The sequence below is a fragment of the Microtus oregoni genome, unplaced genomic scaffold (genome assembly GCF_018167655.1).
Source record: "Microtus oregoni isolate MIOR12 unplaced genomic scaffold, Mior012 000000F_ref0000247, whole genome shotgun sequence".
NCBI lineage: Eukaryota > Metazoa > Chordata > Mammalia > Rodentia > Cricetidae > Microtus > Microtus oregoni.
Genome location: NW_024543059.1, coordinates 28853075 through 28874694, shown reverse-complemented (window position 1 = coordinate 28874694; position 21620 = coordinate 28853075). Strand labels below are relative to the sequence as shown.

The 21620-nt window shown below is 47.9% G+C and overlaps 1 protein-coding gene across 3 annotated transcripts in view; it reads left to right on the top strand.

Moving 5' to 3' along the window:
• The window catches only part of Apba2 (amyloid beta precursor protein binding family A member 2), a 212332-nt gene that overhangs the window by 176134 nt on the left and 14578 nt on the right, over positions 1–21620 (top strand). For all 3 annotated transcript variants that reach the window (XM_041651126.1, XM_041651114.1, XM_041651121.1), the window contains exons 5-9: positions 182–262; positions 1461–1497; positions 17847–17992; positions 18939–18974; positions 20640–20726. In XM_041651126.1, the coding sequence (XP_041507060.1) occupies positions 182–262; positions 1461–1497; positions 17847–17992; positions 18939–18974; positions 20640–20726 (387 nt within the window). The remainder of the gene's footprint in view (positions 1–181; positions 263–1460; positions 1498–17846; positions 17993–18938; positions 18975–20639; positions 20727–21620) is intronic.

Below are 21620 nucleotides of genomic sequence, written 5' to 3'. Positions count from 1 at the left end.
CAAAAGTATCATATTTATTGTATAACAGTTTAATGACATGTGTATGAATACTTGGACATATTTATATGTGTCCCTATACATGTGTATTTTTTTAAGATTGAATCTCTTTGAATATCCAGGTTTTTTTAAATCTCAGCTCAATTTTCTAATATATAAACATAATGAACGTTCCCATTTCCAGGTTTGCAATGGCTTGGAGCAGCCGAGGAAGCAGCAACGCTCTGATCTCAATGGACCAGCTGACAATAACAACATCCCAGAGGTAATTTTCTCCCAAAGATGAGAGTTCTGGACCAGAGTTCTCATGATGAAGCTGCTGGCTGTGTTATGGTCAGCTCACTCTCCTAGTTTTAGGATCTGGGGAGAGGAAGTTCAGATCAAGTTTAGTTTGGGACCACTGTCTGTGGAAGAGATGTCAGTTCCCTGTCTTGGGAAGAGGGGACTCACGTATCCTGAGGACTCACAATTGCACTGTGTACTGTTGGTGCACTGTTGATGGTGTGGGAATCCCTGGTGCTCCCTATGATAGCATGGGGATCCCTGATGCTCCTCAATGATGGTGTGGGGATCCCTAGTACCTTGCAATGATGGTGTGCAGATCCCTAGTGCTCCCCGATGATGGTGTGGGGGATCCCTGGTACTCCCTGATGATGGTGTGGGGATCTCTGGTGCTCCCCAATGATAGTGTGGGGATCCCTGGTGCTCCCTGATGATGGTGTGGGGATATCTCGTGCTCCCCGATGATGGTGTGGGATCTCTGGTGCTCCCTGATGATGGTGTGGGGATCTCTGGTGCTCCCTGATCTTGTAGAAACTCAAGGGTAGCCTGGATTTCTCACAAGCACACTCATTTTTTGACAGGCTTCGCTGTGCTGTAGAGATGGTCTATGAGTAACCCTACCCACCAGATACTAGCAACCACTACTCTGTACCTCAGTTATGACAACAAAATGTCACCAGACATTGACCAATGTGTCCTTGAGGCCAGAAATCATCGTGATTGGGAGCCACTGGTCTAAACCAATAACATGGCTATCTGATTCAAAATAGGGCTCTGGAAAGTTACCTTTTCTCTCTGGGGTAGTTGAGACACGATTGTCAAGCCCTGTTGAGATAGTTGTAGCCATCCCATCTCTTTATTGTGGTCCTGAAGACACACACAGGAAATTCTCATGCTCAGTGGTTTGAGAACCATTGGGCTGACTGCTCTTGAAGCTCCTTCTAACTATGATGTGCTAAGTTAGGGGTTCTTAAAGACTGGCTTGTGGGCTTCTGTGAGCCTTCTTAGCATCCTATGTCCCCCATAAGACCATCTTGCTGTGTGGATCTGATTTCTTAGGAACACCAGCCATTCGTGGGGTTAGACTGTTCCAGCCCAGGGTGGTATACATCTTGAGATAGTTCTTGTAAGTCAGCCTTTTGAAGTCATTGTGTTTCATTCTCTTTGTTATTTCTCAACAGACAAAGAAGGTGGCATCGTTTCCAAGCTTTGTGGCTGGTAAGTGACTTCAAATTGGATCTCTCGGGAGGCGGTTAGACTTTATGGAAAAGCAAATGGTCCTTTTGTGCGTGGGTTTCCTCCAGACACTCTTCCTTGGAAAGCCCTGTTTCCGACAAGGTGCCCGCAGGCATTTGACTCGTTGGGTGCTGCATTAGCCCACTTTGGAGAGGGGCTTTCCAGCTCATCTGCCTGATTCAGTGTAATGAACAGCAAGGACCATTCATGTGTTTTTCCCCTCACTAACTGCATCGCCAGTGACACCGAGGGCTGGCTTAGTGCATTGAGAGGTGTCTATCTGAGCAGCTCGCTGGGATCTACTTTTCATCAGCGTGGTTATAATGACATCCAAATGCTGGCTGTTCCTTTTCCCTCCCACCCTTTCTAGGAGTAGCAGTGCCTGTTCATATTCCAGAAAGAGCAAAGCAGACTGTCTTGATTGACTGGTTCTGTGTCAGTGTTTGGGGTGGGGGCGCTCCTACTCAGCTTTTGATGAAGCTAGCTTACAGTGGCCTCACGTATCAGGTGTCCTTGGGTCCAACATCAGAGCAAAGAAGTAGGCCTTTTCTCTGCCAGGTGAATGTTTCTTGCCTCTAATGGGTTATAATAAACAATGTGAGTTTTATTAATTTTTTTCAAATAAGCTGATAATTAATTCCTATGAATATTTATAGGAGCAAAGTAAATGGATCTTCAGAAACAAATGGCTTCAAACCTTTGCCATTCTGCTTTGCATTGATGGTAAATAACAGAAGCCGTCAAGTTCTCCTTAAGGATGAGCTCAAACCAGGCTTAACCAGTTTCAACTGGTTCACTGTGGTGACTGTTATTACCAGCTTAATGCCATTTAATTTAGAAGAGTATCAGTCTTAATTGTGAGGACTTATCTAAAACCCAAGTAGACGACTCCATGTTGCCCAATACAAATAGACTCAAATGGGTTTTGTCCTGCAGTTCACTTGTGGACTTGCGGCTTTAGGTGAATTTTTACTGGCTCCAACTGGCTCCAGCTGATTTCCATTAGTTCACAGCAGGTGACTGTAGTCACCCGGCTGACTGTAGTTCTTTCAGGGTCTTATGATTGACAGGAAGAGACCACGCCCCTCTTGTCACTCCCCAGTGGGGCGTGGCTGGGTTCTGATCTGAAGGAGGCAACATCAGTGAAAAATATCGCATCTCTCTGCACCACTTTTCTTGTTGGGCTGAAGCTAAAATGGACGTGACTTGGTCACAACCATTCAAGGCTATGGGGCCTTCTGCACCTAAGAAATGGATTTGTCAATAAATCATGGCTTCATTTGGAAAGAACTTCAAACTCTCATGGTTAGCAGAGACAGCGCAGCAATCTTAACTCTGCAAGGAGGGGGGGGGGGCGCATTCCAGCAGCTGACCATGTGTTCCATCTGACTGTGTCTTGGTACTTTCTAGAAGACTCATGTGTCTGGAGCTCCTGAGACTGTTTTTCCCCACATTAGAATGAGATAGAGCCATCACACCAGCTCAGATAGATAAACTGCTTGTGGGCCGCTCACATTAGTATGGAAAGCTCACACTAGTGTGGTCAACTCACAAATTAGCCCCAATTTAGGAGAGAAACTAACTGGTCATTATGAAAATAGGAAAACCTTAATCAAAAGCCCATCTCTTCATCCAAGAGAATTCACATCCAACAAATGTGACCAGCACTCACAAAAAATGACAGAAAGAGATAGTGATGAGTATCACAGAAAAACCTGGACTCCAATGAATTTAAGGGCAGCATCTGGTGGTGTTAGACACCTTTACCAGCTGGGATGGGCGTGTGTGCAAGGACCCACCTGACATTTGCTTAGCAGAGAAGCATGTTAGTGGTGTGAAGAAATCTTGAGGGAGCCACTGACCACTCCGTGACTGTAATGTCAAGTTAGCTTCCTGGCTACGCTTGGTCTTGTCTTCCGGTTTGTAACCTCATTGCCTGGATGACCCCAGCCATTGTTTCCTGTTCCAGCAAGGAAAAGAAAGAGAAATGCCCAAATCAACCACTGTCTCTCTCTCTTCATATTAAGGAATTTCAGTACCACAAGTGAGTAAAGGGGCTAGGAACGTGTCTCAGCTATTTAAGTGCCTGACGTGTAAGCATTAAGACCTAAGTTCAGATCCCCAACATCCATGTAAAAAGCCACGTGTAGTGATACATGTCTGTAACCCCAATACTTTTTGGTGAGCTTGAAGACAAGCAGATCCTGGAAATTCATTGGCTACTAGCTTGCTCAAATTCATGAGCTCTGGATTTGATGTTCAGAAGTAAGATGGAATGCGGTCATGGAACATGCCCAACATTGACTTCTGGCCTCCACATACGTGTGCCTGCATGAACACATACACATTATACATACACAAGAGTGAATTTGTTATCTGCCTGAGATTGTATTTTGCAATATCTTTCTAAGCCTGTTCACCAGGCTGCTAAGAAATAGTTTTTCAGCTGTATCAATGAGCAGCATTGTTATGACAAAGATACTTTGATTAGCAGACCGTGTCTAGGTGGGGGAATGTCAGCTCTATGATCAAGAATGGCTCTGTATCTAGGTGCGGGGATAAGAATCATTATGGGTGTCTCTCTTCTAATCAGGATGTCTCTCGGAGGGTCCCTGGAAGCTCCGTGTAAGTGGTAGGAGAACTACATGACCACGAGAACTCTTGACAACAGGAGGTTTTAAAACCGCATGAAGTCCATATGCTCTTCATAGTGGGAGCTTTGTGCCCGCACAGCTGAGCCATCCAGCAGCCCTGTTAGACTAGCTATAGACATAATTCTATGTAGATTCTGTGGTAACCTTTAAGGCCAGAAGAATCCTCACACTGTTCAGATTATTTTTTTTTCATTTTTTTATTGAAAAGTTTTCAGCTAGAGCTTTTTTTTTTAAGTGAATCTGATCCATCTATACATTTTTTGGTGTAAAGATACAAACAGAAGTCACGTTTTGAGCACCCTGTACTCAAGCAGCTGACTGGCTGTGGGGGAACATCATTGGTGTGGAGGGTACTACCTTTGCTGTATCTTCTGGCTCTGGGTCCATTTGGGGATGGTTCCCAGGTCCCAACTGAAGCTACTTTTCTCAGGATTTACAAACATTTATAACTTGCTGGAGCTTGTTTGTGCCCCTACATCCCCACCCCCTCCTGCTGCCGTCCCCCCCCCCATCTTCCCTGGAGACTTGTCTGTGGCTATTTTTCTATGTACATTTTTGGGTCAGCTTATCTAGGTACATACACAAAATGCCCTCTTGGCGTCTTTATTTGGTGTCCATTCAGTGTGTCTAGTTAGAGGGGAAGTACCAGCTCAGCTCTAGAGCACAGGCGTCTCAGACGTCCAGAGAGGCTTCTCGCCCCATCAGGTCAAACGTGTCTATCTTTAAAGCTTGTCTGGAAACTCAGACACATGTCCTTTTCCTTTATTCTTTGGTCCTTAATCCCGCTTATTGTTTTGGTAAATGTTATCTTTTTGCTCCATTACATTTTCCTGACTTGTTTGTAGGTACAAAGAAACCTATTGATTTCTTTCCTATATTAAATTCTAAACCATTGGTTCGGTCAGTTTTCTTAGTTTTATTTTCCCCTAAATAAATTTTTTTTTTCTTTTAAACACTGCCTGACCCATTAGTTTCAGTTTCTTATTGGCTAGCTCTTACATATTGATCTAACCCATTTCTATTAATCTGTGTAGCCCACGAGCTGGCTTACCAGGAAAGATCTTAACCTGCGTCTGTTTGGAGTGGGAGAACCATGGCGACTCCCTGACTCAGCTTCTTTCTCCCAGCATTCCGTTCTGTTTACTCCGCCTACCTAAGGGTTGGCCTATCAAATGGGTCTAGGCAGTTTCTTTATTAATAAGAAATCACTCCCACATCATTTCCCCTTTTTCTGTTTAGACAAAAAAGAAAGGCTTTAACTTTAACATAGTAAAATTACATATAGCAAAACAGTTATCAAGCAAGAATTACAGTTACAATATTTATATCTATTTTATCTTTTATCATAACTAAGGAAAACTATAACTATCTATTCATTCTTCAACTCCATCAAAGACTCCAGAAGGATATAATACTACCTAAGTAAACAAGAAATAAGAAAACTCTAGAAATGACAGAGACATCTTGCTGCCTGGATAGTCACCCAAAGTTCTTTTGTATGGTTGGGGCATCCATCTTCAGCCTTCAGGCCCATAGTATCCAGCAGACATTTCCATGAAGCAGGAAATTTCAAAGACAGTTCAGTCACTATCTGTTGTGTCCTGCAGAATGTCTCACAGACTCTTTCATGAGTCATGAACCCCAAAAGACCGTCTCACCTTTAGGCAAGTTCAGCAGTCCTCTCTCTGCGGGTTCTCTGTGTCCATTTTATGCAACAGTCCAGGCAAGAGCAGTTTCTTGCCCAAATGGCTATCCAACTCCATAAGGATCCTCTTCGATGCCCATCTTCCTCTCAAAGTAGATTGGTGCCACCAGGAACAGATATGTCTCATTGTCATGAAAAGTCCCAAGTTATTAAAATATTTTAAATGCCATATTCTGTAGCCTTTGAGAGATATGAAGAATGCCTATCTGAAATATATCTCTATATATCTAGAAAATCTAAGTAACATGACTACAAACTTTACTATCATCGATGATTATCCATTAGCAACCTATATTTCCTATTATACATTACATTTTAAAAGAACTACACAATCACAATACCTTAATCAATATCAGAAATACATATACATATAACAAAATTGACCTTAAAATCCACACCAATCCAAATTATTCATACCTATATCATTTCCCCCTTTAAATGTAAAAGAACATTTATAAACAATATTTTGGGAACATGGGCGCAGTTTTTTCTCTCCAAACTGCTTCCTGCTGAATGGGGGCGTCGTTAATGAGGTCTTTCATGGTATAACCTGTGTGCTAGTTTCATCTCAGTTGGCAGTTGAGCGAAGTAATTTTTTGAGGGTGTTACAGCAACCTTTCAGGAGGGCGTGGTCTATCATACCATATCAGGATAGATGCAATCCACAGGGTCTGGTCCTCTGTGAAAACAAAAGAAGACCCTTTCCAAAGCATCATATCCTTAGACCCAAATTCTGAAGTCATACCTTCATGATATCCGTTTTGGTTCCACTTGGCAGCCCATATAATGAAATGTCTCTCTGTACTTAGCTCCTTCACAGTCAAAAATTTTAAAGAAAACACAATGTACATAATCCAGACTCTCTGTGAATTTTCCATTTTTACGTGGCTTATTTTTCTTTATTTCTTTTAATCTCTTAACTATCTGTACTCTGTCTCTTTAAAGACTTTACCCTTTTTTTTAAGACATTTGCTTTATTCTCTATATTCTTATTCTTCTCTCTCTCAAGCCTATGTACATTCATCCAACGCTGTGATCCACTGAGGTCTGTTATGTCTGAATCTGTTTTATTGTGAATCTGTAATATTTTTACTATCCAGGAGCATTTCTTAAAATGTTAAGCACTTCTTAAAAACTTAAGTTGCAGCCGGGCGGTGGTGGCGCACGCCTTTAATCCCAGCACTCGGGAGGCAGAGGCAGGCGGATCTCTGTGAGTTCGAGACCAGTCTGGTCTACAAGAGCTAGTTCCAGGACAGGCTCCAAAACCACAGAGAAACCCTGTCTCGAAAAACCAAAAAAAAAAAAAAAAAAAAAAAAAAAAAAACTTAAGTTGCACCATGTACAGGTAATACGGTACCACCTGTGTCCTGCCCAGTCTAAACCTTAACTGTGCTGTTATTATGGTAATTACGGTAGTTCCTGCCAACCAGCACAGTTCAGCAAGGAGCAGCCGCTCCTGCCTCAGATCCATTTGGTGCCCCTGAGCTGTGCACAGTTCCAGGCACACAGCAAGTCCTCATTGGAGCCGCACTCAGTAGTTTAATTTTGAGACTGAGCATGCAGCACAGAAACTCTTTTTATCCAAGTTACAACCAAATCTGACACGCAGAGCACTGCGCAGTCTGAAAACACGTCTCTTTCACCATGCTCTTCCGCCTGCCTAAGCCTGATTCTGCCATCTGCCCAGGTGCAGGCGGGGAGCGCTGAGAGCACTCTCCTTCCGATCCCAAGTGGGAACACAAACATCCAGTCCCATAAAATCCATTGAAATGCTTTAAAGCCAGAGTTTGCACTGGCGGCACAGTCCCAAGAAGCCGCACTTTAAAATGACGCAGCTTTTTTTTCTGCTGCTGTTGCCGAATCAGGAAATCTCTCTACAGCACGCCACCAACAAACAGCAAAAATCTGTGTTAAAGTCTCTCTCCCTTATTTTTAAGCCTTCTCAGGTTTTTAAGTGGATTTAGTCCATCACGTCGGGCGCCACTCTGTTGTGTTACGAGCAGCAGGGCTGCGTCCCTGGCACGCGGCCGCCCGCATGGCTAGCTTTACCTGAAATAATTACACGGAAACTGTATTCTTTTAAACACTGCCTGACCCATTAGTTTCAGTTTCTTATTGGCTAGCTCTTACATATTGATCTAACCCATTTCTATTAATCTGTGTAGCCCACGAGCTGGCTTACCAGGAAAGATCTTAACCTGCGTCTGTTTGGAGTGGGAGAACCATGGCGACTCCCTGACTCAGCTCCCCTAAATAAATTTTTATTTGTCTTCTTGGCTCTTCCCTGGCTTAGAATCATACCATCTACAAATTAGAATCCCTTCCACTCTCCTTTCTTGTTTTCCATAAATTCTTCCTCTTATCTCATTGAGTTGGGCAGAAAATAAGAAACGGTGTTATATAATAATGAGATATGCCCACTAGTTTTTTTTTTTAAGATGTAGCATCCTTTTAAAAGTTCCATCCTCTTGGTTTGCTATAAAATGTTCACACATACAAAGCTTAGAAAGTCATACCTATCGCCATGCACCTTCACTGGCTTCAGGCTCACAGTGCCTACCTCCTCGTGACCCATAGTGCTTAACCCCCACCCCCACACTCCCCAAGTTCTCTAAAGCAATCCCATTTTTCCTGTAAGTAGTTCACTTATGTATCTCTAAAATATGGGAATGCTATTAAAAATCGTTGCAATGCCATTGCCACAAATGAAGCTATTGGTCATTTCTGTGTGTCGCTCAGCACCAGCTCTTGTTTGCATTTGCCCACGCACATCTCAATAGAGATCTAAACCAGGTCCCCAGGGAGCCTGGCTGATACATTTTATAATTGTCCTCCTCCTCTTACAGATTCTCCACTCATCTGGTCTCTCTCGGTCTCTGTCTCTCTTCTCTTTCATTGCTGTGATAAAACACGGACCAAAATCAGCTCAGGAGCAGAAAGGTTGATTTGGTTTATATTTGCAGACGACGGTCCATCATTGAGGGAAGTCAGAGCAGGAACTCCTGCAGGGCCTTGAATCAGAAGCCATGGAAGAATTCTGCTTGATGGCTTGCTCAAAGACCCTATGCTTACCCAGCTTTCGTATATAATCCAGGTCCACCTGCTTGGGGAAAATAGTGCCTGTAACGAGCTGTGTTCTCCTCCATCAGTTAGCAATCAAGACGAGACCCCACAGACATGCTCACCAGTCAATCTAATCTAGGCACTTCCTCAAGGGAGGCCTCCCAGTCACCCTTCCAGATGATTGTAACAAGTTGACAAAGCTAACAATGATTGCTTGCCTTTTCACAGTGGTCTTGATGACACATTGTGGAAGTCTCTGTATCATTCATCCAGTGACTCTTTATTTGCACTCTGGGATTGGTTGATTGTATCCTGATGGTGTCATCTGCATGGCCCTCTGTCCATGTCTAGGAAAATGGTCAGGGTATAGATCGAGGGCCAATCATAATAAGTTTATTTCAGTAGAGCTTCTTAGATATTATTACATCTGGCTGTCCCTCTTTCCTTTTTTTTTATCAGCAATAAATTTATCACTGTCTAGATCCATTTATTGGTTATTCTGATAGAATCATTTCCCTGCTGTTGATTCTTTGAACTCCTATACAGATGAACTTTTCCTGATTCTAATGCACACAAGAAACACTGTCTGTCTTGAGTTTTTCTATTTAACAATGTTTAAGATAATGGGTTTCCCTACTAATCTATAAAGGTGAATGGCAGACTTCGGTACTGTAATTGTGCATCCTTGACTTGCAGCCGGGTAGGGTGGCCCTGAAGATACCTTGCTTAGGGATATTTCTGTGTGTCTAACCAACTGGCATTGTGCTGTTAGTCCCTCAGTCTTCGGATGGCCTCAGTATGTTCTAATATTATATTCTGGCATAATTCAAAACTGCTTTGTCCTGGAATGGAATCATTTAATCCTTTCATCATGGAGCTTGGGGGATACTGTTGAGAGAACACAGTCTGGGTGCAGTCGGGCTTCCCTGGTGAAGAGCTTCAGAAGGGAGAACATGTGGTGTGCAGGGAGAACATGTGGTGTGCAGGGAGAACATGTGGTGTGCAGGGAGAACATGTGGTGTGCAGGGAGAACATGTGGTGTGCAGGGAGAACATGTGGTGTGCAGGGAGAACATGTGCTGTGCAGGGAGAACATGTGGTGTGCAGGGAGAACATGTGCTGTGCAGGGAGAACATGTGGTGTGCAGGGAGAACATGTGGTGTGCAGGGAGAACATGCGGTGTGCAGGGAGAACATGTGCTGTGCAGGGAGAACATGTGCTGTGCAGGGAGAACATGTGCTGTGCAGGGAGAACATGTGCTGTGCAGGGAGAACATGTGCTGTGCATGTATGACAAAGCTCCCAGCAATCCCATCTCCTGACGGTTACAGTCATGCAAGCCCCTCTCGCTGGTCATAAGCTGGGAAAAGTGATTACTAGGATGTCGCCTCCAGAATTAGGTTATAGGAAGAGCGCACTGTTCGCATCACTCCATCTTGCCTGTTCTCGAAGAGAGCCAAACTGCTCTGCTGTGGTCCTGAGCTGCCCTGCAGAGAGGCCAGCAGGCAGGGGATCTAAGTCTCTGCCAACAACCACGGCAGGGAACTTGGAACTGGCCTTTCTTGTTCAGGCCTTAAGACTGTAACAGGCTTCTCAGCTACCTTGACTACAGCCTCCACAGAGATCCTGAGCCAGAGGCCCCAGCTGAGAAATAGCTGTGTTCCCAAGATAATAAGTGTTTGGTGTTTTAAGCCACTAAATTTGGTGGTAATTTTTATGCAATTATACTCAATAAACAAAAACTAGTGTGCTATATTTTCAAAGTTGCACCGCATACTGATTCGTCCTGTACATAGCTCTTGTACTCACGTTCTCTTGTTCCCGTGTCCCAGGCTCTGATTCTCAAAGTGATTATGCATTTGTCTCATTCTGCTAATAACACTCCAGTCCCAGAGATAACAATATCAACGTTGCCAAGGACGCAGGGCTGGAGGCTCAGTTAGGATTTCCTAGCCTTCATTCTTCGCAGCAAGGCTCAGCAGGGACGTTACCACCAAATGGCCTCAGGAGGGGAGGGAACTGTCTCCACGGCCCACGGGGAGTGGGGAGTCCCTGGTACCTCTCTTCCCACAGCAGTCAATCCCAGACCAATACTGTGTCTTGCGGTGGCTTTTTAAAAATGCTTGACTCGTGTTTAGTGTTTGATTAGGTCACAAATGAACATTCAGATTCCTTTGTTTCATTTTTCTTTTAATTCTGAGAGCTAAGCTTTTGTCAGTATGACTATGAAAAGTACTTGCATGTGTCTAAAGTCACAACTCAAGGTATGCTGTGTGCTGAGGCGTCCAGTCCTGGATCCTTCTTACCTCCTGTCTTCTCTCTGGATACTTCTCCATATGGACAGCCATTTGTAACATTTAACATGGCTTCCTTCAGATTTCTAAAATGCTCTGTTCCTTCTAAATGCACACATAATGCATAAAAGTCTTTTAAGTTTTAAATAGGATTTTATGGGGGAGTTATACAAAGTTTCTTTACACACTTGGTTTATGCTGTGGTTAATGTTTCATGTGTATTTGTTGTGAGCTTACCTTCCTCTGTTTAGGTAATTGGGGTGAATTTGGATTTTTTTTTTCTCCATCATGCCTTCCTTCTAACACTAGCCATGTGCCCAGGAGCTGCATGGTGCTAGTGGCCTTCCAGACTGCTCCACCAGACTCCACTGTAGGACGGCTCCTGCTCAGCTGTGCCTGAGGGCTTCCCAGGTTTTTGCCTTTACAAATAATGCCACAGAAAAAAAATGCCCAGACACAAGCTAATGCTTATGGTGTCCTCAGCAGAGTCGGAGACTGGGCTGGACTTGGCTTTGGCCTTCTCTGTCACAGCTTCTCCTCCTGCGGCCACTGACCCTTGCCGTTCACTGTGTTCTAAAGCACCACTCCGTATCACTACGAGTTGTCCCCATCCATGACAACTCTGCCTCTGTCAGGTCTGAATTTACAGGTAGCACAGGGTGCTCTTCATGGTGGCGTCTCAGAGGCCCAAGATGCTGCAGAGTAGAGCCTTGCTGGGCTAGGCTGGTGTGAAGAGAGAAACACTGTAGACCCCAGAGCCTTTCCAGCGAGGCCCGGAGGCCATTCTTTCCCCTCTCTGGGGCTCCTTCCCATGGGTTGGCTCTTCATGGACCTGTGTGGCTTCCTTGATATTTGGTCTGAAGAGTCCCCCTAGAGTGACATGTGAGATCTGTGGCCTTTCTGAGGCTGTGGAGACAGGTTTCCCTCTGCATCATAGTCCTCACAAGATCTGGAGCCTCTTCTTCCTTGCTCCCTCCTACTGCATCCATCTGCCTGCCTTGCGTACCTGCACACTGGCAATCCTCCTCTTCTATTTGGAGCCGGAACTGGGGAATGGCTCACAGTCTGCCCCCGCCCACGCTCCTCACCCTATGGGCTGGCTCCCACCTGCTAGCCCTTGAAACTGCTCCAAGGTCACCGCTGGCTGTCTTGTCAGGATGCCCAGTACATGGGGGCCCCTTGTAGATGGCTTCCTGCCAGCCCGGTACAGATGGGCTTGCCTCCTCTCTCTCTAAACCCCTTCTTGTCATGATGCCTGGCAGAGCTGGTTCCTGGGGCCTCCTTCTGCCACCTTGCTCCCTGTCCTCCCCACAGTGACTCGCCCATGCCTGCAACTTTAGTTGGCATCTCTCACTGCTCACTCTTATTCTGTCGTCTAACCTGGGCTGTCTTCTATGCTGTTCTTGGAAGGCGCTCTGGCCCCCACAGCTAAACTGGTCCAAAAGCCCCACCCCAAGGCCAGTGCTTTTGCAAGGAACCCTTTGCAGTGAGTAGAAGCTCCAGTCATCTAGGCACAGATGTAACATCTTTCCAGTTCCCCTCAACCGCACCTCACATTCAGCCTGAATTTGGACTGAATCTTCCATTCCCATCATCCTCATGGTCTACCCCAGCACCCTCTCCTGCTTGCTTGGACCCCTGCAACGGTCCATTAGCTGCTGTCTGTTTTTCCTCTCTGTTTTGTCCCTCTAGAGAAAGTGGTGTGGTTGGGCTGCTTCCCCAACTGTTAGGCCAGAGTGGCCACCTTTGGAATGGCTCCAGAGTCCTCGTATCTGGCCAGCGCTTTTTTCTACACTCTGAGTTATTCCAACCTCTGGCTCATTCCTCGCACTGGGTCGTCTGGACGTCCTTTAGTCCCTCTGAATTGCTTCTCCCTCTGCCACCTCAGGACCTTTGCACCTGCTCTTGCCTCAGCCTGGAAAGTTCTCTTCTGTGATGTACTGATGACGTCCCGTGTTACAGACTCCCACCTGCTGGCACCCCTCCTCAGGCTCCTCAAGAGGTCAGGCCTGCTGCTCCTCCTTCGGGGCCACACCTTCCCTTCCTGGCACTCACCACAGTCCTTCATGATGAGCTTGTGTTCTAGCCAGTGAGCCATGTTTTGTGACATCACAAGTCCTCCCAGGCAGGATACTGATTTGGGGAAAGTTATTTGACTTTGCTGAAATGGTCTTTCTCATCAAATGGGACAATGAGGTTAGTTCCAGGGCATTGTGAAGGACTGGTGGGCTGCGACTCTGCTTCCACACAGGGCTGGTGAGTGAGATCTGGCAGCCGCACCCAGGGCTCCCAGCTGCAGCTGCACAGAGTTCTGTCCACTTAGAGCTGTGCTCCAGCCCCACAGCTCTGCCCTCTGGCACCCAGGGAGAGGCGGGCAGTTTTGGAGCTAGCAGCCTCTGCCCACTTCTAACATGGTCCTCCCCAGGTAGCAGAGTTGGGTGATCCCAGGTACAGCTCCATGAGACCCCAGCAACTCCCTGTCCACAGAGCCAGCAAGAAGCCTCAGGTCCAAGTACAGACCCCAAGGTCACGGATAGAGCACATGGACTCTCCAGGGCAGGAGCGCAGGCTCTTTAACCATGCTGCAAACAAAGGCTGCTTCACATAGGAAGAACAGTGTCCCACACCCCTGTCAACTGTACACACGGGACAATATGCTGTGTGACTCAGAGCAGCACATTGCCCTCTGGGTACTCGGGCTCACCTGTCTGTTAAGCCTTTGGAGTTCCTCTGCTCGCCATCGCCCTCTGCTGGTGTCAGCTAAGGGTTGCTGCTGGACTTGGGCAAAGGAAGAGCTAGTGCCCTTCACACACAGGGCTGGCTCTGTGCCCTCCACTGCTCCAGGCAGTCCGGTCCACAGTTCTTTCAGGAGCATGAGCCTCATCAAGGTCCAGAACGCTGGTCAGGTCTCCTGGGAACCGACCAAAAGAACCATAAGGTGGCAGCCTCTGAGAGTGGGAGTCAGATTCAGAGACCCGTCCCTGCCCTGACCTCCCACCAGAGGAGAGGACACTTACCTAGCTTAGGCTCTGGTATTGGCTGAGCCTCACCAAGGGTAGATAAAGGCTCTGCATCACCCACAAAACATAGTAGTACTCCTTCTTCCTTTACACACACACACACACACACACACACACACATTATTACACTGGGCCCCACTTGGGGGAATGCAGGCCTATGAGCTATGATACAGACATCTCTGACCTGCGTTCACTGGAGAGAATTTAGCCCAAGGTGGCCTGTGATAGAAAAACTGAAATCCTTCAGCCTGAAGTCCCAGAAGTCAGAGTGGCAGCATCTGGGTTGTGATAGTTCCTGTTCTTTTGTGTTGCATGGCTTCTGAACCCCCTGACTGGTATGCCTGAGCAAGGACCATCACTGCCAATAGCTACCTCCAGACCTAGGGCTATGATGCCTTTGGAAAGAAGAGCCTGATGAGGCCCTGACATTGGAGAGCTACAGGGATGGTTGAAGCTGTCTTGCCCTTGCGGGGCAGAGTATGAGAGACCTTGCTTGAGAAAGCTACTGTGGATCTATGAATTCCAGAGGGTCCTTGGATTGGGAAATTCCTGACTGGGGAGGAGTTTCCTGATTCCACTCTGCTCCACTGTGGCTGTCTTGCAGTTTGAGCATGCCTGTCCCAATCCCGGGGCTTACTGAATTCTCTAGGCCTGCCCAGGGGCTGACCAGGGCCCTTGCTTCACCCCCTGAAGTCTTAGCTGTATACTCAGAGAAAGTTCAGAGGCCCAGCCACAACAGATTTGAAAGTCAAAGCCTTGATTCCTCTTTTTTATTCTTTGAGAAATAACTCTGGACATTTTCATACCCCGTTGCCCCGTCTCACCCTCCCTCTCTCTCTCGAAACCCTTCCCCAATAAATCCCCCCTTTCACTCCCTTTTCATGTCTTTGTGGTGTTTTGTCTTCATGGTGTGTGTGAGAAACAGAGACAGAGGAAAGCAGAAAGACACACATACAAGGAGAGAGAGAGAGGGAGGGACACACACATACACACACACACACACACACCCACACACACACACACACACAGAGAGAGAGAGAGAGAGAGAGAGAGAGAGAGAGAGAGAGAGAGAGAGAACCCACTGTTTTACTGGCAGCTTATATGGCATAGGTGAGGGTTTATTTACTGGAATATGACAGCTTGCTAGCTTGCTAGTAGTTATGCCCCTGAAGAGTGACATCCCTCCGTGAGCAACCATTAATAGATCCTAGGGAGGGGAACCTCATGATCCCTCCCTCTTCCATGATGAGATGTCGAGCAACCCAGTCTTGTAGAGGGTCAAACCACAGCTGCGTTGAGTTCACGGGTCAGGAGTTTCTCTGAGTGTTGTGACCCCTTTGCTCCCTCTGTCCCCACTCAGGGTGAAGTAGCTGGCTCGTGGAGAAGTGCTGGCTCACACACGCCATCTCCCTGGGACGAGGTGCCTGGCCACCAGATGCCAGACCTGTCTCCCTCAGGTGCCAACAGTTCCCTCAGACTTCTTCTTCTGTCATCTGAGTTTGGGCTAAGATAATCACAGGCACTTTGTTGCTTTAGTAATTGAAGGTGTCTTCCACAGCGGCTATTGCTCTCCACCAAGAGCCAAGAGCTCCTCATTGCTGGAAGCTCACAACCCTGCCATTCCCCAGAGGAGTATGGGGCCAGTGTGTGAGGTTTAGAGCTACAGCATGTGCCACTCCCATCCCCAGCAACTAGTCTCTCTCTCTCTCTCTCTCTCTCTCTCTCTCTATGCATGTGTGTGTATGTATGTATGTGTGTAGCATGTGCCTGTGTGTATATATGGCATACTGGTGGGTAGCACTGTGGGATAGGAGCCTGACAGTCTAGGAGAAAATTCTAGGTTAGGGGAGCTTGCTGAGAGTCCATGCCAGCCTGACACCCACCAGAGAGCTTCAGCTGCATCTTTCTGACCTCAGCAATCACCACGCTCTATGCTATGGTGGGAGGCTGGAAGAAGTATGTTACCAAAGTCATTACCCAAGCAGCAGGATGCAGCTGCACTGGCCATCAGCAAGGTGACAGCCACTGTTGGAGGAGCAACCTGTGGTGTGATTATTTGCTGGGCATCTGGGTGCTTGCCGGATTGCCAATTTGAGCCCAGAAAGCTCGAGCTTATTCATTGCAGGAGGCAGAGCCCCCAGGAGAGCCCTGTAGCATGGCTCCTTCCCAAGGGTCTCCAGATGGAACCCTGTCAGCCAGACCACATTGGTTGTCGTGGTGAAGGGTGTCCACCTCTGGACACAGGCTTGAGAAAGGACCACCTCCCATCCTCCTTGACTCGTCACACTTACCTACAGAGTTCTACAGTGGGGCACGCTTCTTCCCCAAGGACGTGGCATGGTGGGGGAGCTCAATGGCTTTATACTGGTGTAAGGGCTATGCCAGCAGACCGGAAGTCACTGGAGCATCCATCCATGCAGGATGGTCAGGGAGATCCTGACTGGCAGCAGGCACAGCATTGTAAGCCTACATTAGGTTGCCTGTTGGCTAACTGTAGTCCCACCTAATGTTATAAATAAAACTTCAAGAGGATACACCCTGCACATTCAGTTCCATTTGCCTGCCTCAGCTTTTGCATCTCAAGTGCAGAAGTCAGCCCTTGCAACAGACAGGACAAGCCGTGAAGTAGTCACCATCTGTCCCTTATAGAGCCTGTTAGTGGACCCCACACTAGAGCTGTGATGCCAGGATAGGAACCATGAACCACTAACCTGCAGCCTTTAATGCTTCAATTTATTAAAATAACAGTCATCCCTTCCTTGATGTCTATGGAGAACTGGTTCCAAGATCCCTTTGGCAGCCAGTCTACCGCTGCCCGTATCCTTTGTCCTTTGCACACCCTCTCTCATGCTCACATTTATCTGTGTACGCCTTTAAAGCAATGACAATAGGTGTGTCATGTGAACATGGCTCCACTGTAGCTTCTCAGGGAATAACCACAGCAGAAAGTCTGCACTTGGCGTAGCATGGATACAACCATCTCGGGTCTCACTTCATAGTGCAGGCTCTGAAGCTCACAGACACAGGGCATCTGCTGTGCCTTTGGGGACAGCCAGTCTTCAGCCACAGTGCTCAGGGCACCAGTGTCCAGGGGTCTTGCACTGCACTGTTGAGGCTGAGCAGGCCATCAGAGCGTCTGTGGTGCTGCCATAGTCTAGAGGCAACAGATAGAATCAGGGCCCTGGTGCCCTGCTGAGGCCTGGTTTGGGTGGGATGAGAAGCTGCAGGCTGGCAGCAGACTGGACAGGGGAGGAGAGAAAGTCCCCGAAGAGTTCAACATGGCCCTTCACGTACCTCCATGGAAGCGTGGTAAGTGCCTCTGTGTTTGGAGGCAGTCCTTTCTGGGTCACAGCGGGTGCGTGTCACCCTGGAAGCGACAGTCAGCTGGGGTAGAGGTCCCCTCACCACACCATTCATGCAGAGCCATCCAGCCATGTGTCAGTTGTGTGACTTGTACTGGCCTCCACTGAGCTGCAGGCCAGCTACACAGCTCCATCCTCCTGCTCCACCATCCTGGTGGCTGTGCACCTTGTGCCGGGCCGGGCATGTGAGCCCTTGGTTCTCTTTCAGGGCGTCACTCATTCTGTACCTCCTCAGTTCCAGGGCCCTGCGAGCCAGAAGACCTCATCGATGGGATCATCTTTGCAGCCAACTACCTGGGCTCCACCCAGCTGCTCTCTGAGCGAAACCCCTCCAAAAACATCCGAATGATGCAGGCTCAGGAGGCTGTCAGCAGGGTCAAGGTGGGGGTACTTCCAGACCCTGAGGGTTACTCGGGTGGGTCCCTGGGGGAGCTCTGAAGCAGGGACTACATAGGCTTCAGGAGCTTTGTCCAGCATGGAAAGCAGGCATGGCCCAGCATCCCAAACCTGTAGCCTGGCTGGCCAATGCTCAGCGGGGCAGAGTCATCCCTAGCTCCTTAAATGTGGTCCAGCCAGTCACTGGGAAACAGTCTTTTAAAGATAACTGACGCTTCTAAAGCATCCCAGTCTTTAAGCATATTTGTTTGGAGCCTTAAATCCGGTCCCAACCGTGTATTTTTAGCACCAAAGTGCTTCTAGAAGCAGGGAGAATACATCAACTGTCACTCAAATGCATAGCCTCGAGGAAAACCGGCACACGCAATGCTCTGTAGGCTTTGGGGCCGGTGTGGTTTTTCCAGCAGGTGATGATGAGCAGGTGGAACATGAGACCATACTGGTGAAGCTAAGTTAGGTCAGGGGAGGGGACATGACAATATAAGCTGTCTCACCCTGGATAAGGTGGAGGCTGAATAATGTGGGAATGAAGAGGAACAATGCCCCCTGCCCCCACTACATGCTAATCTCCTTGGATGGAAGCAGAGGGCACCACGAGACCATCTATGCTGATGAAGATAAGCAAAGTAGGGGGGACTCGGGCTGGACCCAGCCTGCCCCTTTGGGCCTTATAGCTCCTGACCCACCTTGGCCTCTTTCCTGGTCCCTGATCCCATCCTCAGGTCTATGGAGTAGTCGACAGTCATTTCTACGCCTGGGGGTGGCAGGCATGAATGGTCTCTCTTTATTGTGTGTTCTCAGCAGGGTGGTGACTGTCCAATGGTCCCTGCAGGGGACTTGCAGAGTCTGAGTTTTCTCTGTTAAGCACAAGGCTGAAATAACCTTGCCACAGCTTCCTTCCTGATGTTCTTTTCTCTTCCATGCTGCTCAGAGGGTGCAGAAGGCTGCTAAGATCAAGAAAAAAGCGGTGTGTAGAACCCATGTGAGCCTGAAAGAGCGTGTGTGTGTGTGTGTGTGTGTGTGTGTGTATGTGTGTGTGCCTGGCTTCCTTTGTGCATGGGGACTTCTGGTGGGCATTCAAGGAGTACCACAGAGCATAGGTTTTCCTTCTGTTAGGAGAATGCTGGATTTGGGAATGAAGCCATATTGCTTTTTTTTTTTTCTTTTTCGAGACAGGGTTTCTCTGTGGCTTTGGAGCCTGTCCTGGAACTAGCTCTGTAGACCAGGCAGGCCTCGAACTCACAGAGATCCACCTGCCTCTGCCTCCCGAGTGCTGGGATTAAAGGCGTGCGCCACCATCGCCCTGCTCATATTGCTTATTTTAATGAGCTGTTCCTATCTACTGTCTCCCATGTCCTGGAGCAAGGTTCATGTCTGCAGAACTCTGTTTTGCATGGACACTCCTAAACAGGACATCTGCTTGGACAGTGTAGAGTGTCTAGAACTCGGCTTGCCTCATAGTGTTAACTGTGTTGTTCTGATATTTGGGCCGTTAGTTTTTACCCTCTAAACTGGGACAAAGAGTTTGTCTTGGAACTGCCCTCTCTCCCAGATGTGGTTCAAGGCAGAGCACCTGCCTAGGGAGCAAAGGTCATGGTATGCACACCTAAGGAAAAATAGAAAAAAGAAGAAAAAGGAAGGAAAAGAAAAGAGTTTAAGCCTGGGTAGACTTTCAAAACTTAGGTTGACAGTCATTGGTTTGTTGACCTGGTCATTTCGTAAATGCTGGTTATTTTCTATGTACTTGTATAAAACTCCAGCAAGCTTGGTGTCAGAGGGCCTTGGTAAGCCCATGGGAGACATAGCACCGTAGCCTGTTATCCATCCCACTTTCTTTCCTCACATTTCAAAGACAGAGAAATCTAGTTTCCTGTGTCCTCAAAGCGGCAACGTTCTCTGGGGCTGTGGCCAAAGGACCACACCTGCTGGGCTCCCTTTCCCTACAGGAGAAAACGGAAGGGGGTGGGTAGGAGATGGGGGGGGGGCGGGGATTCTATCTCAGTGCCACTGTGAGGTGATCAGTATCTTCAGAGGTGTGAGAAACAATTAGAAGCTGTCCTGCTTAGGGGCAGGCCTTGAGCAGCTACTCAGCTCCAGGGCTGAGTCGCTTCCAGTGGAGACCACAAAGTGTGACAGTTTCTCCTGCACCTCCATGTCACTGTCAGGCAATGCTCAGCCCTGTCCTCCGTCTCGCCTGGTGGTCTTTGGAAGGGCAGTCATGTGATTATGAACATTTAAGTAGAAAGGAAGGGCTTACATCTGAAGCAAGCTTCTTTGAGAACATTTTCCCCTGCCCCTGTCTCCACCCTCAAGAATGTCCCTGGAGGGTAATGACAGTCACGGTCGCCACATCCAGCAAGAATTAGCCAAGGGACCCTGCTTGCTGCTGGGCTGGGGGGCAGTAAGACCCCAGCCAGGCCCCTGCTATGGCAAGCTGCCTCTTTTCCCTGTGCCCTGAGAGCTCGCGCTCAAAAGGGGGCTCCCCACCACGCATGCATGTAGGCTTCCAGTGGCTGCCCCATTTTGGTTTAGTGTTTCCTTGCATGTCACCTCAGGGTCGCTAGAGGACAGTATAAGGCAGTGAACTGTGGTGGGCCTCTGGGGTGTGACCACATCTGTGGTTCTGTCTTAGAATTCGGAAGGCGATGCTCAGACGCTGACAGAAGTAGACCTCTTCATCTCCACCCAGAGGATCAAAGTTTTAAATGCTGACACCCAGGTAAGCACCGGACAGACAGCTGTCCACATCACCATAGCCAGCTGTTGCGCCTGGGGCCTCGGCAGAGCAGGCGTCCAGCTGCAGGAGAGCTTTTCTCGGGAGGACCGTGCTTCTATTCCTGAGTTCAAGGTGCTCATGCCAGAATGTCGTCTCCCAGGGACAGGGGAATGGGCCATCAAGAGAGCTAGTGAGTTTATTCCAAGTCGCTGTTAAGAATGAACTGGAAGGAGAAGGCAGCAGGACAGTGATTTGAATGGAAAATTGGAGCATTGGCAGATGACTACAGGGTGGGGACAGGTGAGTGGGTAGAGGCTGAAGTGATCAGGCGTGGCCAGGGACAGTGAGGCCACTACAGTGGCAGCTTCTGTCTGAGAAGCCAGAGCTGGGCAAAGATTTGGGAGCTCTGGCTAGCGGCCAGCGTCTCAGATGCCAGTGTCTCATTGACAAAGACTCGGCCCCCACCTTCCCAGTGCTGTGGCTGATGAGCCTCCTCATAACCTTGGCAGCAAATAAACCACTGCCTCGTCAGGTGTATGCAAGGCAAGAGGAAGAATCTGTGCAGAGGAAGAGAACTCCAGAGGTCAGAGCCTCAGAAACACCAGATTTCCCTTTGTGACAGGAGAACAAAGGCACAAAGGAGCAACTGATTAGTTTTTCAGAGCCTTTGTGTGCAGCCTTGTTAGGAAGGGGTCATGGGCAAGATGCCCAAGGAGATTCCCATCAAGTGACAAAAGACATCAAGAGTAATGGGCCTGGCCAGGGACCATTATGGAGACTTGCTGACCACAGGCAGGCTCGCTACTTCTTCTTAGAACTTGTGGCAAACTCATCATTGGCTTTGACACAGGAAAGCCGGGAGAACATGGAGTCAGCCTGTGTGAATGCATACGTGTT